General features: G+C 41.1%; 1 protein-coding gene across 13 annotated transcripts in view; it reads left to right on the top strand.

Moving 5' to 3' along the window:
* Positions 1-1508, top strand: part of picalma (phosphatidylinositol binding clathrin assembly protein a) — a 58545-nt gene extending 57037 nt beyond the window's left edge. For all 13 annotated transcript variants that reach the window (XR_005078462.1, XR_005078464.1, XR_005078466.1 and 10 more), the window contains one exon: positions 83-1508. Coding sequence is in view for 1 of the 13 variants with exons in the window: in XM_037118923.1 (XP_036974818.1) it covers positions 83-97 (15 nt within the window). In the remaining 12 variants the exon portion in view is untranslated. The remainder of the gene's footprint in view (positions 1-82) is intronic.
* The last annotated feature ends 15453 nt before the right edge of the window (positions 1509-16961 follow it).

The following is a 16961-nucleotide window of genomic DNA, read 5'->3' on the forward strand; positions in this document are numbered from 1 at the left end:
CTGGTCTTGAAAAACTTGGTCTACAGTTATATTCTGTTTTCTGGAACAAGAGTTGACACTGTTGTCTTTCTTTTTTTAACAGATGCAGTTTATGTGACGGGGGCGGGGGGGATCTTCCCATTTAAAGATAATTCATGACAAACTTAACAATCCAAGCAAACATGCAGTGTGCTTCTAATGAAGTCACGTCTCTCTGAGAATGAAAGGCCCAAATAAGACTTGAATAAAATTATGGTGACTAGGAGCCACTCTGGCCATCTCAGAGAGGCATAGTAGTGGACATTGTGCCTGTTTAAGTCATAGAAGATGACGAAGAAGAAGAAGAAGCGTGCGTGCTGCCATTCAAAACTATGTGGACATGGATCAGCCCCTACTTTATCCTGGACTCAGAGAAACACCCAATGGAAGAGCATTCTGACATCACTGTTGATGTACCTGGAAAAAATACACATCTAGTTGGGTTGTTGTCACACTGTTTGGATTGTCATTTTTTGTTCCTCTTTCTCCAGGTGAGGCTTGAAGTAACTGTTTTGATTATTAATCATGATTACCTGCTTAAAGTTTGCCCAGATTAGGAAAACAATTGCAACTCCTTGTAATAGCACATATTTTTGTTTTCTTTCTTTTTGTTATGTATTGTTTGGAGTAGACATTCCTTGTGTATCATTTGTATTTATTTATGATTACCTACAGAGAGGATGACATTTAAAAAAAGAAATGTAAATGTAACTAGTCACTGACCTCCAGCTTGTGGAAGGTCTTCAGGTTTATACATTGGTATGATTGATTGTAGATTTGGATTTTGAGTGTTTGAGATGATTTTTCTTTTTTTCTAAAAGTTAATATAAAGTTTGAAAAGATGACACACTTTGCTGTTTGGGCACTAAATTCTCTGTGCTCAGATGATGCCTTGTACAGTTATCTGTGGTTCGTACTGAGGATGTGTATGGACATAGTAATTCATTAACTGTCAAATTAGTGGGGTCATTTTGTATGAATTTGGGGGCATTTTTCACATCAGCAAAAGCACTACATTTTGTGACTGAGGCGACACTGCATTCGAAAGGAATCTGCATTTATGCTTATGATGCTTTTGGCATGCCATTTATTCTTACATTTAACAAAGCTGCTGGCTGCCTTTTTCTTGCCCTTAACTTAAATGTGCAGGGTCTCTTTGATGCTCACATCATGTTTCCATAGGCCAGCACTGTTTGGACAATCTGTGGGCTTTGGAGGATTTGGCTGTACATTCAGGACAGACTGGTAACAGAGGGGTGGTGATGTGGATGGGGTCGTGGGCATGCTAGTTGTGCAGGAGAATAGAGCACTGTTGATCGGTGCTTTGTGTAAATAAACATCCGGCCTACCACATGAATGGGACGAGTAAAAGAAGATGGTCTGGACATAAACGTGACCCTTACTACATTAACCCAGCATAATTTCTGCATTGTCCCTGCAGACTATATTTTTGTTTGTTTGATTTTTCCAATAAAGTGCAAGCTTCAACATTTTGGCTTCTTATTTTTTTTTATTATTTATTGCTTTCAACAGATTTTCCCAAAGATGCCTATCAAAAAGGCAATTTTACCACACCCTTAGGAAAAACAAAAATCTTAACCTGTTCATCTTCATACTGTCAGGATCTAATGTTGAGACACACAACACACTGGGATTCCTCTTCATTACCCACCATTGTAGTGGTGAAGCCAATCATGAGATATATCTGGTCATATTTTCATTAGTCTTCATTTGGGTAGTCATCACATTTAATGTAGATTTATCGTCTGCTTTATGTTTGCGTGAATGTCCTGTCACAGACTTCTCTGTGTTTGCTAGTGGTGCAGAACCATGCTTCAATTATTGAGTTTCTAGTGCATACCAGAGACTTTGCTGAGCACACTGGAAAACACTTTGCTAGTAAGGGAACTGTTGAGCTCACGCAATAGTTTTTCTGGTGCACAGCCACACTCAGTACATTCACATGCACACAGGGTAGTTTCTGGGCCACACCATAAACTCAGTGTTTTTTTTCCCCCCTATATCCCATTAGGGCCTTCCTATACATCAATCGAAAGTGTATTACTGTTTACCGAGACTGGCAACAGAACAAGGCTACAGCGATTAGACTTGAGAGATGTGAAACCTCTTCATGAACTGTAGGCCCATAAACTGGGATAGGACAGGATACCAGGGGGTCTAGTGGTGGTGTAAAGCCAGCAAGTGGCTGTTGGAAAATCCTTTCAACCTGAAGGGAAGTTCATGCGCATGATGGGAATCTTTTCCATCATTTGTCTTATTGTGTAATAAGTGTGTTTGTCTCTCAATTGTGTCTATATACAATCAGGAATATAGACTGTCATCTTTAACCAAGAAATAAATGCAGTAGGCCTAAGCAATATCAAGGAATGTCATCTTTATTAAGAGACCAAATTATTGGAAATGTATGTCTGAAGACATGGTTTTGTAATGTCCTGCAAGGCAATCTAACTTTATATTTGGTACTATTCAACAAAGTCTGAATCTGATATCGCCATGCTCCTGTTGATCCTAGAGCATCATATAATTTTTGTAGTACTGTCATTGCAATCAACCAATCACTGTGTTGTGATGCCATACAGTAGCTTATTTCTGTTGATGTTGGTTATGTTATGAGCACAGTAGCTGAGTTGGTATAATGCTCCTACCTGTACCTGTCCTTTTTAGAGGATGGCCTCTAAAAGCCTATTACAATGATACAGTATAGAATTGCGCTTCTATACTTCCATAAGGTTGTGTACGTTGAGCTTGAGGTGAAACAGATTCTTTTAAAAGAAACATTCAATAGTTAGTTCAAATAATTCAGATGACATCTGCAAAATTTGCAGGTTTCTTAATGGCAACATTTCAGGGACTACTGGAGTGGAATTTGTGGAAAGGGAGAAATTAACTTAGTTGTGGGGGGTCCTTGGCCCTTGGGTTGCATAGTCCCAGCCTTCATCATTTTGGAGGCTTCTGCTGCTGAACCCACAGGTGCAGTAGCTCATCCATGTGCAGCATACATATGCACACACACATACACAGAAAGACCTTGATATAAAAGCAACATCCTGCTTGGCAAAGCCTCCCTACCAGCAATAAGTAGGTTCTTTGTTGAGCTGCCTCTTCCCCTTATTTTGGATGCAGCAGTAGAAAGATGCAAGTGTGAAATTGTGTGAGACGCAGACTTTCATGATAGAATTAATTGGCGACTTAATAATACCCTTACTGTTGAACTGAGGCCTTCCTTTTCACGGCTATCTTCAGACAGTTAATCTCATTTGACTGTTCCTGAAAAATAAGATGTCACTTATGGGTTCAAAACCACTTTGGACTGTGTCCTCTAGATAAGGATTCTCAGGGAAAAAAATGTATGGTATAAAATCTTTCAACAGAAGTATGCAGATATTTTTGAACAGGTATTTAACATTGAGTTTGTTTCACTAATATGCTCAAACAGGGTTATGAAAAAATTTAACCCATAAATTTCCATTTTGAACATTGAAGAAGAAGAAAATCTCTGTCCTCCCTCCGCCAAGCAGTAACTAAAGGTCTTACAGGTACATGGTAGAGAGTTGAAACCTCAGTCTGTTTCATCCCCTTTCAGATTCTCTTTGGCATCCCTGTAAGCCATCCAGGAGCATCCATAGCATGACATTTGTTTGGCTGTCAGTGCTAAAAGCAAACACTGTGACAGTAGGCAGAATGCACATCATAATGATGTTGCAATAAAGCAGACCAACTGTTCTGGTGCTCATCAAGGGGCATTTAGACACTGGATAAACTAAGGCAGAGATGGTTGCTACTAAGTAAAATGTGAGGTGCATTCCCTTTGCAAAAGGTTGTCAGATTGGTTTAATACCAAATTAGCTGGCAAACAGGAAACTAGAAAAATAGTCAGGTGAGAAAAGATATTGCTTTCTTTAAAACAATGTCAGTGCAACAGTGAGCTCCAAGAAATATTTCTTTGAATTATTTTCAATGTAACTTATCTGGTGCCAGTACAGTAGCTTAATAACATGCTTCCAGAGTTCCAGCTTCTCTCTGGCATGAAGCTACATTAGGTCTTTATCTAAAGCATGATTTATATCATTCATTATTGTATTGTAAAAGATTGATGGATGTTTTTGATAAAGTCTGGAAAATGCCATTTATTATGACTAACAATCAGACTCAGAACTGTGAATAGCTTCAATGGTCGAACAGTGGACTAGTAAAAGATAGAGCTTTTCTGCCACCTTGTGGTCTAGATGTACAGCTGTTGGAAGAACTATGGTGGCTTAATGATGTGTGCTACTGAGTTTATGTTATATGTCCGTTCTTAGGCTGCATTGCAGACAACTCCGAATTCTGATATTTCCAACCTCCTACTTGGAACTCCAGCTGAACTGAATTCTTACTTGTATACTTGGGGCACTAATTCCATAAGAGGGAGCAGCTGTCTGACTTGACACAACATTTGTAGACTGCAGTATTGATATGAGGCAAGTGAAAGGAGTATTTAGATACATTTCTAAGGATCAAAGTTTAGTTAAATAATAAAGTATAATGGTGTCTGTAACTTCATGAGCCATTTTCCTCTACCATTTCTTTGTGCTAGACGCTGCACTGCTGAGTGTGCAGTTGTGTTTACACTTACCAAAGAGACATGAAGGCAGTTGAAAGACCTTGTGAACACAGCATTGACACATCATCAGCTATTAGGTTGACATTGTGAACATTGTGGCTATAAAAAATATTCACATCCTTAAAGCTGTGGTCTGGAGTTTTGAGGAAAAAGCTCCCAGGTCCCTCGTTCTTTCTCTCTGTTGTGCTGCAGCCCTGCCTTCAAAGCCCCTCCCCACAGAGGAGCCTGCCATGCACGTACAGGCTTGTAGCCACAGTAACAGAGGATGCCAGATAACCAAGATGGCGCATTCAAAATAAGAACATAACATAAGCCCCGAATGTTCTCTTTCTGACCAATACAACTACATTACAATGACGAGTGCCTCATGCAGATCACTGTAGATATCCCGAGTAACAAACAATATTCCTCACATCGTGGTAGACAGAGTTACCAGTTAATTATTACCCGGTGCAACATTTTTGCCATGCTGCCTTTCTGAGGCATGAGTACTGTTATGTCTCTAAACCAATTCAACCACTTCAGAGCTACGAGCACAAACTGTCTTTGTAACTGCCCGGTCATTTGAAAAACTCTTTTGCCATCCAGTACCCATAAACACAAAGCCAAACACCAGAGTTAGCATGCAAGCTAACAAGCTAGATTTAGCAACAAGCTATGTAGCTCAACTGCAACATCATACGGCCACATGCGCTATTGCGAGTATTACTGTAACCGCCGCCACCATAGCCTTGTGGTTAATACATGGAATGAAACATATATCAAGAAGGGTCCTTAGTCCAGCAGGAAAGCAGCAAATTCTGAAATGATGCTCCGGCATTTATCCTTGTTTTCTCTCTGGCTCGGTCCAATTTTTTCTTTTTACACTGCTCTTCTTCGTCAGTCTTCTTATTTCTTCTCTTTGACATGGGCAATGGAGGGGCATTCTTAGGCTCTGTTGTTGTTCTCTGTTCTCAGCCATAGTTTACAGTGGGCATGGAAGTATATGATCAGTTAAGAGCAGACACTGCGCCTGCATGGGGGAGGGGCACTACTCAGTCCACCCTGCATGAGGAAGGGGGGCTGTCAGCAGCATGTGTGCGAGAGTGATTGACACCTCTCAGACACGCTCCTTGGCCCTGAGTGGTTGTATTGACCCAGGAGCGGTGGATTCTTGCAAATCAAATTAGGGCCACTGGGTGGACCCACAGACAGTGGACTTTTACACAGCTGATGTGCATCTTATTGTACTGTCAGATCATGACAGTTTTAGCAAATATAACAAAAATGCCTTTTAATGCCTTTAAAAATGTATTCATGACCAATATGATTTGACTGTTTTGACAAAAAAAAATACTACAATGTCAAACTGAAAACATAATTCTGTAATTTGCACATTCTGTAATGCCAATTAATAAAAAAATATATAATGTAAAATAGGTGATTGAGGTATTCACCCTCTTTAGTAGAGTTTAAAGCAACTGTTGCTAGTCGTCTTACAATTAGTGAAGTGGAGATCACCTGAGTGATGTAAATGTATTGTATAATTATTGTAGTATAATGACACCTGTGTCTGAAGGTCCACTCACTGTTAATCATTCGGACTGGTTACAATAAAACCATGAAGACAAAAGAACACTCTCAACTCTAAAAAGTGGAGTTAGATGCTTCAGCAGCTGAGCTGGAAGAGACTCTGAATACTACTCTTGCCTGGGTTCTTTACAATTCAAAGCTTTATGGGACAGTGGCAAAGCATTCATCCAAAGGCATGTGAGAGACTCCAAGGACAATGGGAAGAAGGTTTTTTGGTCTGATGATACTAAAGCTTCTTGGGCATCAGACCATGTTTGGCAGACACCAAACACTGCACATCACCACAAACACATCCGTAAAGCTTGGTGGTGGAAGCTTCATGCTGGGATGCTTCTCTGCAGCAGGCCCTAGAAGGCTTGTAAAGGTAGAAGGTAAAATACATGCAGCAAAATATAGGGACATCCTGGAAGCCAAACCTGATTGAGTCTGCAAGAAAACTACAACTTGGGGGACGATTTATTTTATAGCAAGACAATGACCCAAAGCATACAGTGAAAGCTACTCAGAAATGGTTTAAAGACAACAAAGTGGATGTTCTGGAGTGGCCAAGTAAAATCCCAGAGAATTTGAGGCTGGATCTTAAAAGGGCTGTTCATCAATGAAGACAACTGATGGAGTTGAAGGCCTGAAAACGGACGCCATGAAAATGCCTCAGCTTCCACACCTTTGAAGCATCGGTTCACAACAGAACCATGACCTGATTTTCCACTATTGCTGCAGAGTCTCTTTCTGACAGTTAGAGTGTAACTTGATGCTGATAGCAACATAGATCACACTGTTGTTTTTTTATTATTATTTTTGAATTGTGTCTTTGATTAATAAATTTCACACATACATGTGTCCTTTCATATCAAGTTGGTTTGCTTTATGTACATGAATGTGCTCCTTAGCACATTTACAAAAAAAGAAGAAGAAAAGATGACAGTAGAAGCTCTTCAAGCTCAAAGGCAGGGCCATTTCAGTCTTTTTGGGGGCCCTATGCAAGATGCTGTTTCAGGGTCCCTATTTTGTCTAACTACAATGAATAGATTCCTAACCCTTTTACATGATCCACAAAGATGATACAATCTATTACATTTTAAGAGGAAAACAGGCTAGAGTCCTGAAAACCTCTCTCATATTAAAATCAAACATCCTGAGTTGGCCCACCCGAGCAAGTTGAACTGATAGAAAGTGATATTAAATGGTAAACAATGGGGATTCTCTAAAGGTTAATAATTGAAACTGATGTGTTCCTCACAAATGTTTATTTTAAACATATTTTGAAAAACATTTTTAAACTTAAACACCCTGGTCAGGTGGTGGTGAAGGCAGCCGTGCTGCTTCCTGGTCCGCAGCTGCAAAATATTTCAGAATTGCTCCTGCAAAGACAAAACTCCTTCGCTTACCAAGCAAAAGAAAATATAAGAAAATATTCATCTCTCTATAAAAGCAAGGAATCTCTGTCTGTCTGCGTGTGTGTGTGTGTGTGCCTCAAATATCTCTGCAGATCAGGATCAGACTGACCTGAGATTTTCAACATGGCTGCTGCGTGATTCAGGGGTGTGCATCATTGCATTTGTTTGGACTACAATGATACCGTTAATGAATTATTTCAGAATACCTTAAGAAACAAGCGGATTTATACCTGCAGCAGCATGAGCTGGATTTGCTGGTGGTTCGGTCCTGTTCTGTGCATCTAAACTGTTTTAGATCAATGAGACTAAACGAGTCTGGACTGAGTCCATTTGGGTCTAAGGAGATCCGGATACCTGAGGACAACGAAGTGGAATCGGAATCCCACCTCCTGAGTTGACAGACGCGAGGGCGCATCCAAAACTGGAGTTACGGTAAAGATGTCCACCGCACTTTTTCGCAAACATTGCCGTCACATTTGCTTTGTGTCTGGTGCAGGAGGAAACGGGAAAAACGGGCAGTTGTCACGAAAGTGTCTGCAAGGGGCAAGTGTTGACAAGCAATGTTCTTATTGGTGGAAAAAGGCACCACACCAACCAATCACAAAATCATGGCAAACCAAGTGATTTGGTTGCTGAGGAACAGGGGAAGTTGTGGGAGTGACGGGGCAGAAGAGTGACAGCAGAGAGTTGAGAGTTGAGAGATTTGTGACATACAGTGTGTTTGGAGTGTATAGTTAATGCGTTATGTAGTGTTGGGTGTAGTGTGTTTAGTGTGTAGTGGAATCGTTTTTTTGTTTTGTAAGTAGGGCTGTCAGGTGATTAAAAAAATGTATCTAATTAATTATAGGATTTGTAATGCGCTTTCTTTTTATGTAGTGATTGATACCTTTAACAGGGCAGCTGTAGCTCAGCGGGTAGAGCAGGTCGACTAGTGATCGGAAGGGCACTGGTTCAAGTCCCGGCTCTGGGCAGGGCTGAGCTGCATGTCGAAGTGTCCTTGAGCGGGATACTGAACCCCACATTGCTCTTCAGGAATGAGGAGGCTGTCTCCGTTGAACGACTTGGTGCCTGCTGAATGCATGTCGACTCCGAGTATGGCTGGGTAGAGCATCCCGTACTTCGCTCCTGCTTGCTGGTGCTGTTTTTTCAGGGAGTCGAGGCCATTCTCTTTTGATGTAGCATGGGAGAGAGGTTTTTGGCGGGCGGCGTCTAGTATCCGGGTCACATCCCTGTACCGAAGGAGTTTGAAGACGAAGCCCTGGGTGCATCCTGCTTGCTCGGGTGTCTCTGCAGTGTGCGGTGGGCTCTCTCTATCTCTATTGGGCTGGAGAGTCCCAGAGCCTCTGGTAGCCATTTCTCCAGAAAGTCCACGTTAGCTCATTCTACTCCCAACAGGAATCCCACAACTCTCAGATTTTTGTTGTCTGTTTTCATAATCGTCAAGTTTATCTCTGAGCGCTGTAGTTTCTTTTTGTTGTTGCCGCTCCAGCTCTGTCAGCCCATAGCGCAGGTCCACAGTGGTGGTCTCGCATTCAGATCACTTGGCCTCCAATGCGGTGATTTTCGTTTTTGTTGTGGGAATGGCTTCACTTATCTTTTCCAGTGCGGCGTCCACTTGGTGTAGTCAAGTCGTAATGGAGGTTTGGATTGTTGCCGCAAATTTTTTCATTTCGGTGGAGAACCAAGAGGGTTGATCTCATGTTTGTAACGTGTTGTTAGCAGCCATTACTAACTTTAGCTCTAGCTCATTGCTGTCCGAGGTCGACACTTCAGAGTCTTTTGAGTTGTTGGTCAGTTTCTTTTCATGGTTTCCTGGCCCACGGGTTCTCGACATTGACACTGTATCCCCTGGCGAACGTCTGTTTCACAAAAACTTATAAAAGGGCCTTACTCATAATTAATTCTCAAAATACACTGGAGGACCTAATTGACCCGACAGTTCACTGAGCCACCATAACCGGGAGTCATCTTATGATCCAATTTAGACCGAAACTCATTTGTTGCCAGGGTCCCATGTAACACCTTCCACAGCTGATCCCCTGACCTCAGACGGAGCTCATACAGCACCCCCCACCTTAACCTTGCCATCATCTGTCCGTCAAGGTAGCACTGCCACTGATGCTCCCTGATGTCCTTAAATACAGCAAAGTTCCAAACCTTCACTAACTCTGCACACAAAACTTCCCCCTTTACACTCTCAAAAAAACCACAGACTGTGAGAGGCAAGCAGCTTTCCATCTTCCTGCAAACCTTCTGGATCTGTCCTCTCAGCCTTGCAAGTAGTCTCAGAGATTTCACATTTGACTGCTGTGTTGTCTTCCAGTCCAGCTCATCCGTCCATCACAGGTGGCCCATTGTCACAGTTCCAGCTCTCACGAAGCAGCCATGCAGGGTCCCAGAGTAGGTGTCGTCTAGTTGGATGAAAGGGCTGTTGAAGATTGGCTTCTCCCATACCCGCAGTCCTAGCCACACTCCCTCCTCTTGAACATGTCTTTGCACATACCTGCTCTTTAGGATCACACTGTAGAAATGGCAGCAGCCCCACGATTCAAAAGGATGAGCTGTCTGTCCTTTGCAACAGTGCTCGGGCTGGGTCACCCCAGCAGATATCTACATGATACAGCGACCTTTGGGTTGCTTGCAGCCCCTTAAGCCGTCATCTCAACTGCCCACCTTACTAACCATTGGTTGGATTTTGCAATTAGTGCAAAAAGGGGATTGTGATCAGTGCACACTACCAGAGAGGTACCAGAGCCTATTTAAACACCAAAATGTTGTAACCCCCAAATTAAAGCCAGGGCTTCTTTCTCAATAACTAAGCAATTCAACTGATAAGAACTTAAAATGTCCCATATTATGAAAAACACATTTTCTCTGGTCTCTACATATATAAACTGGTCCTCCCTGAGCCTGCCAACTCCCACAATGAAGAAAGCAAATGATTCCTGCATGGTCTCTGCAGCCCATTCACTGGTAAAACGCGGCTCCAACAGGCTGTTCAGATTCAGCTCCTTTCGTTACATAACGAAAGAGTCATTTTCATTGACAGGCCTCCTCTGAGTGTGTGTGTGCTAACCACTTCACATCAGGCTGCTTCAGTAATGAGAGTCAGTACAAAGCTGGCTTTGCCTAGACACTGACCATCGTAAAAGGATCAGTCCCACCTATACCAGACCCAGCAACTGCACCAGAACCACAGGTAAGTGTTGCCGTGGTTTGATAGTATTTACAGTTGACTATGAGTATGGTGAAGTCAACTGGAAATTGGCTAACTAGTTAGCTCCGCTTCGGTCCGCTATGCAATGGCATTTGAAGCGAGTTTAATGTTAATAATATTGTGAGGGAGCTTGGTTGTCACAGTAAAAAGTCTGGGAACATATGCAGACTGGAGACAGAGATGATGCAAACAGTGTCCAAGAGTTTTGAGACTGTTGGCGACAAACACAGCTTTCACTAGCCATTAGCTACATGGTAATAACTGTAACAACACATACGAACAAACTAACATTATTCAGACACACTAACCATACTGAAAGGTCCCACTGCAGCCACAGAGTCTCTGTTTCTTCAGGAGCCTCTCCTTCTGGGTCCAATTCTGGGTCAAACTGGCATGGTTGAACGAAAGCATCTCCATGAGCAATAGCGATACATTTACATCCACCATAAGCACACCATTAGCACATGCTACCCTTAGCGTAAGAGGAACCCCCTCCCTGAGAGGGACTTGTAGCAGGCAAGTAGGCATTGACAGATGGAGCTAAATAGCATTTAAAGGTGCAGGCACAGAAACAGCCCGCTCTCAGCAGAGCTCACTTGAGTGACTTTTAGACAGCTGAAATTCAGGATCATGGATGGGTTTGGGGCAATGCATATCGAATAGAGTATTGTTGGATGTCTGACAGCTGTGTGAAATTGATGACAAACAGTATAATATGGGACCTTTAAGAAGAAATGACCCTCCCTCCACCCCCTCTGTGTCAGCTTGAAGCTATACTGCTCCTGCTCCACTCCACATGACTGGCATCAACCTGGACAGTAAACAGCCTATCAAACTGAGGTGCTGCCAAGACGGAGAACAACAGGAGAGATTTAAAATTCTCAAATGTACACTTGGCTTTGTCTGATCAAATTAACTTCACTTTAGCTTTTAAAAGGTCTGTGAGGGGTGCCACCACTGAAGAGAAGTTTCTTCTATAATAACCCACCATGCCAAGAAAGCGTATTGTCCTTTTTTGGTGACAGGAACTGAAATTTTCTGAACTGCTACCACTTTTGCATCAGCTGGGCGGTCTTCACCTTGTCCCACCACTTTACCTAAGAAGATAACGGTTGTCCTGGCCAACTCCTATTTTGACAAATTCACAGTTAACTTTGCCTACACCAACCTGTCGAACAGCACATCTACACACTCAGAAGTAGGGGTACTGAAGGGGGACATTTCTGTACTTAAAGGTACAGTTCTGTCCTACTGTAGCCTATAGGGCCAATTATTATGCTTTAAAGTACCTATGTGTACCATTTGGGGGTAAAAAAGGCACATAAATGTTCCAGAATAGCGAAAGGTACACATATGTACTCCTAAGGTACACATATTTACCCTCTAAACGTACAATATTAGAGACAGTGTGTTGTGTTTGATAAAGTGAAAATATGTAGGACTGTTAGGTAACCTATTAAGCCTATTATTATTATTGTCAGACGATTAATATGAATTAACATAGGGATAATGTTTAAAAATTAAACAAATAGTATTTTTGAATTAAAGCTAGGGTCTGTAATGTTGTTCAGAAACACATTTTGTTATACTGGGTGAAATGGTCTTGCTATCCTGAGAGTAGTCAATACATCATGTATTCAGAAAAAGGAACGAAAACAATCAGACCTCTGTGGCAGCTGCAGGACTGAGAAAAAGCTGACCAATCTGTGCTATTTAGCCCGAAAGAAGCAGATAAAATTCCAACAGCTTGTGTCCAAGTTGAAAGCCCTGCACCTGAAGAGGAATGCCCTCAACTTCAGCAACATGTACATGTACAAGGCAAGTGTTTGGTGAATGTTTTAATGCCATCTTCCTGGGCTATCGCTCATATTGTTTTATTACAGCCTAAATTTTCACACATGACCTGTTAAAAGTGTGGTTTCTGGGCTTTCTTCCTCAAAGGTGTCGGCGTGTATTATGTTGATAAAAGAATTCTGCGGAGGCAAGGCTGGGTGGAATGATAGAGCAATCTTTATTGAAATAGATGCCAGCGTCCGAATCAGAATTGGCTGCATTCTGATGTTCTCAAATCTGTGGCGCAGGTTATGCCAAACGGCTTCGCCCTCTGCTCTATCAGAAGTCCTATCGAACCCTCGATCTTAGGAGATCTACAAAAATGCCACTCCTAACTTCCTCTTCCTATGCAAGGGTTTTTACACACCCACTTCTCCTAATTGGTCACTTTGGTAAATTATCCAATAGACTAAAAGAGGAGTTGACCTGTCTCCCCCGTAACACATCTAACTTGGCTGTGGTCAACTCTATGTCTTGTCCCTAAAATGACCCAAATGGGTTCCCTGCGACCCTACGGGAACATAAGCATTTAAGCATCTCCCACCATTTGGCATGCGGGCCAATCTCAGGCTTAGTACTTTATAATGGCTTGCTGCCTGCTAACCTTTAGCACTCACACAGTTGAAAAAATACTCAGACCCCTGGAGCTGTGAGCCTCACTCTGTCTGCATTTCTTAACTCACATGAGGAGAAACAATTAGTCATCATTCAATCTAGACTAAGTAAACTCAAAAATCAGAATGTGTTGCCATCCAGATACCTCACAAGGAATTCGACAACAAAGAACTCTAGCAGGGGAAAAAGTTACCAAAATACCAAAATATTTTGTCTTTTATCAGCAACTACGTTGAAACCATAACACTGTTGAGCATAAGCCAAGTAAATCAAAGTCTGTCTGCTCTCTGTCACTTTCTTCTTGACAAGCCATTTCAACTAGACATACCTGGCGGTCATCTCTAGAAGGGGAACATTAGTTTAGTGTTGAATACATCAAGCACTCCAGATAGTTTATCCTCTGAGTTGGTTAGCAGCCCAGTCTTTGCCACCTTTGTGTTTGGTGCCACTTACAGTTTAATGCTGATGCATGAACCAGGAATTAACAAACATGTAGCCTACTGCCAACAAAAAAAAAAAAATCATTTATCCCATGTTGACAGACTTAGCCTGGACCTTTAACAATGTGGTTTCTTTTATCTCTGCTTGAGACAGGTATGCAATGCACCCAGAATTTGTCCAGGTCATGAAAGCATTGATTGTATAGTACCCTTTCCTCAGAGATGCAGATGGGAATGGTTATGTAAGTATCTCTCCTTTGGTCTCTTCTTGTAAAACAGATTCCAGCGTAACATAAGCATGCAGAATGAATTAATAATCTTAGCTGTCATGATATCTGTTTGGAACAACCAGCACACCTAGCACAGTCAACTGAAGAGAAAATTCAAAGCTGAACGGGTTCAAGGAGAAGTTTCAGCAATTGAGAACATAGAAGTCCACAGATGAATCTACTTCCTCTTGTGCAAAATGACTAAAGCCATCTTTAGTTAGTCATCACAACCTCACCCTTGCAGATTTCCTTAATCAACCACCAGCCACAGCAACCAATTAATGCAGTCTTTATGGAAAAAAAATTGCTTTTGACATAGATAATGAATGTTGTTTGTTTTTTTACATCTGTCATTGTGCTGCACTTAATGATCTGTGACAATCTTCAACTGTGGTTGGCCATTGTATGCACATGATCTGAAATCTGTGGTCTCTCCTTTTGATAAATTATTCATGCCTTGTAGGAGAGGACGTCACCTCTGTTGAGGCTCATGTCAAAGTCCTGCAAGAGCATTACAAAAAGTTGCACTGTGACACAAACCTGGTGAAAGACCGCATGATGAAAACCCATGCATGGAGATGTCGAGAGATAGCAGAAGGAATGTCTACAGAGGATTTTTTGAAGCGATATCCATTCCTGAGAACATTCACTGGGTTAAGAAGAGCAGTTAATCTGATGTTAGTTTGAAAAAATGATAGAACTATAACTGTGACAGACTCATGTTGGCCAATATATTGTTCTCTTAACACTATCCAGCCAGGGGGCCATAGCTGTGTGCTTCAAATAAAATACCCCTTATTTCTTTTATCTCAGTTGTGCGATGAGGTCAATGCCTTGCATCCCTCTCCAGTAGGCATTTGCCGCCGCTTCACGCCTGTTCTTTGAAATGTACTTAAACTCATCAGAGACTGCAATCTGAAAAGACTCTACTTGGAGGCTTGCGGGGATGCCTTGACCGAAGACATTACAGGTATGTACTGTATTATAGTGCATACTAATCGGGGGTTGACACTAAGGCCTTGGAAGCATAGGGCATGTCATTGTCATGGTAATATCAACCAAACTTTGCTCAAATGCTTTTGCACTCAAAAATATCTATTTGTCCAAGGAATTGAGTTCAGGGGTGGACTTCTCCTCTTGCCGTCCATCTTTAAGGAGAAGATGGAGGATTTGTCATACTTATATGACATATATCTTGTACTTTGCCACTGGCTATAGTAGTAGAACAATTAAACCAAAACTGAACGTTCTACCATCTACTCAACTTTATGCCAGTTTAAACACAGGTTTGTTCATATAACACATGGAGGTTGTCAGCAATATGTGAGAGAAAAATTGTTCAGTGACTTCGGTAAAGAACAGCCAAAGGTAATGGGGACTAAATTCCTCTTGGATAGTGCTGACCTCCATATGTATATAGTAAACTGCACCAGTGTTTTAACTGCCACAAGGGGGAGTACATGACAGAATTTTCATTTTTAGGTGAACTATCCCTTGAAATTAGTCTAAAGTCAATTCTATTCTATTGACCCAATTGTCATGGGCAAAAACTCACTTAAATTTAAATTTTAAAAACTTTAAAAATACCTACAAAATCAACAGCACATGCTACACTTTTGAAACATTCGCCAAACTGTAGCCCCAATACTGCTGAAACTTTAGTCACTTAAACTCATTACAAATTATGAAGTCCATTACTCAGTTTTTTTCAAAACTTGTAAAACTTATAACTTATTCTCCTCCCACAATTTTTGCCCAGTTGTCACCAAACCGTCCTCCACAAAACTGTTTGACTGTAAACAGTACTGCAAACATATACTATCAAATTCTTTCTAAATACATTTTCAATCTTCCTGAAAAAAATTGAGTCATGGTTGATGAAGTTTGGTAAATATCAGAATTTTATCTTAAAAAAACTGAATTTTTGAGAACATTTTGAATTCTGCTGTCATGGAAACAACTGGAGTCAATGTAAGAGTGGCATTTTTAAACATCAAATTTTCTCTTATTAAACAAAACACTTAGAGTTAAAAACAAATCACCAACATTTCCATGCTGTCAAGATGCAATTTATGTATCATCACATTTTTGTTCAGGTAACAGAATTTCTGACATTTTGACCATTTTTGAAATCTGCCTTGACAACAGCTGCCCGGACAGTGACTCCCTGAGTCAACAAATGAAGCTACACAGCAGGTCTCACTTCCAGCCAATTAGCTCAGTGAGTTAGGAGCTGGCTCTTGGTGTCAGAGGTTGTGGGTTTGAGAGTAAGGATGATGATGACAACAGATCAAAATGTCAGATGTCCTCAACATGAAACACAAGACAATTGTCCTGATGGTAGCATCACAGCAAGCCACTACATTAAATAAAAACAAATAGCTTGGACCGGCCCATGGGTGAAAGCTAACCAAATTTTGCATAAAGGTCCAGTCTCATGCCAGATTACCTCAGCTGTAAACCCAAGCAATAGTCCTGATGGTGGCGATAGAGCAAGCATCTAAATAACAAATCATCCTGCTAGAACTTCACACTTTCATAAAACTGTTGCCGCAATACTAAAGAAGCTTTTGTATATTTAAACCTATTAAAAATTATGAAGTCCATCACTCTGTTTTTTTGTTTAAACTGTAAAACTTATAAAAACTCATGTCCTCCCACAATTTTTGCCTACAGTGCATGGAAATGTTTGAGTGTGAACACTACTGTAAACATATACCTGCAAATTGATAAATAAATCTTTAATGTTCATGAAAAAAATTGAACATTTTTTAGAGTCATGGTAGATGATGTTTTACATGTTTTTTTTTTTATTTAAAATGTTTACCTTTTTGAGAACACTTTGAATTCTGCTCTCATGTGAATAATTGCAGTCAATGCAAGCAGTATTTTTAAACATCAGTTATTCACTTATGGAGCAAATCAATCATTGTAAAAAACAAATTACCAACATCTCATGCTACAATATGTGTATTT

Source organism: Acanthopagrus latus, chromosome 13 (genome assembly GCF_904848185.1).
Source record: "Acanthopagrus latus isolate v.2019 chromosome 13, fAcaLat1.1, whole genome shotgun sequence".
Lineage (NCBI taxonomy): Eukaryota > Metazoa > Chordata > Actinopteri > Spariformes > Sparidae > Acanthopagrus > Acanthopagrus latus.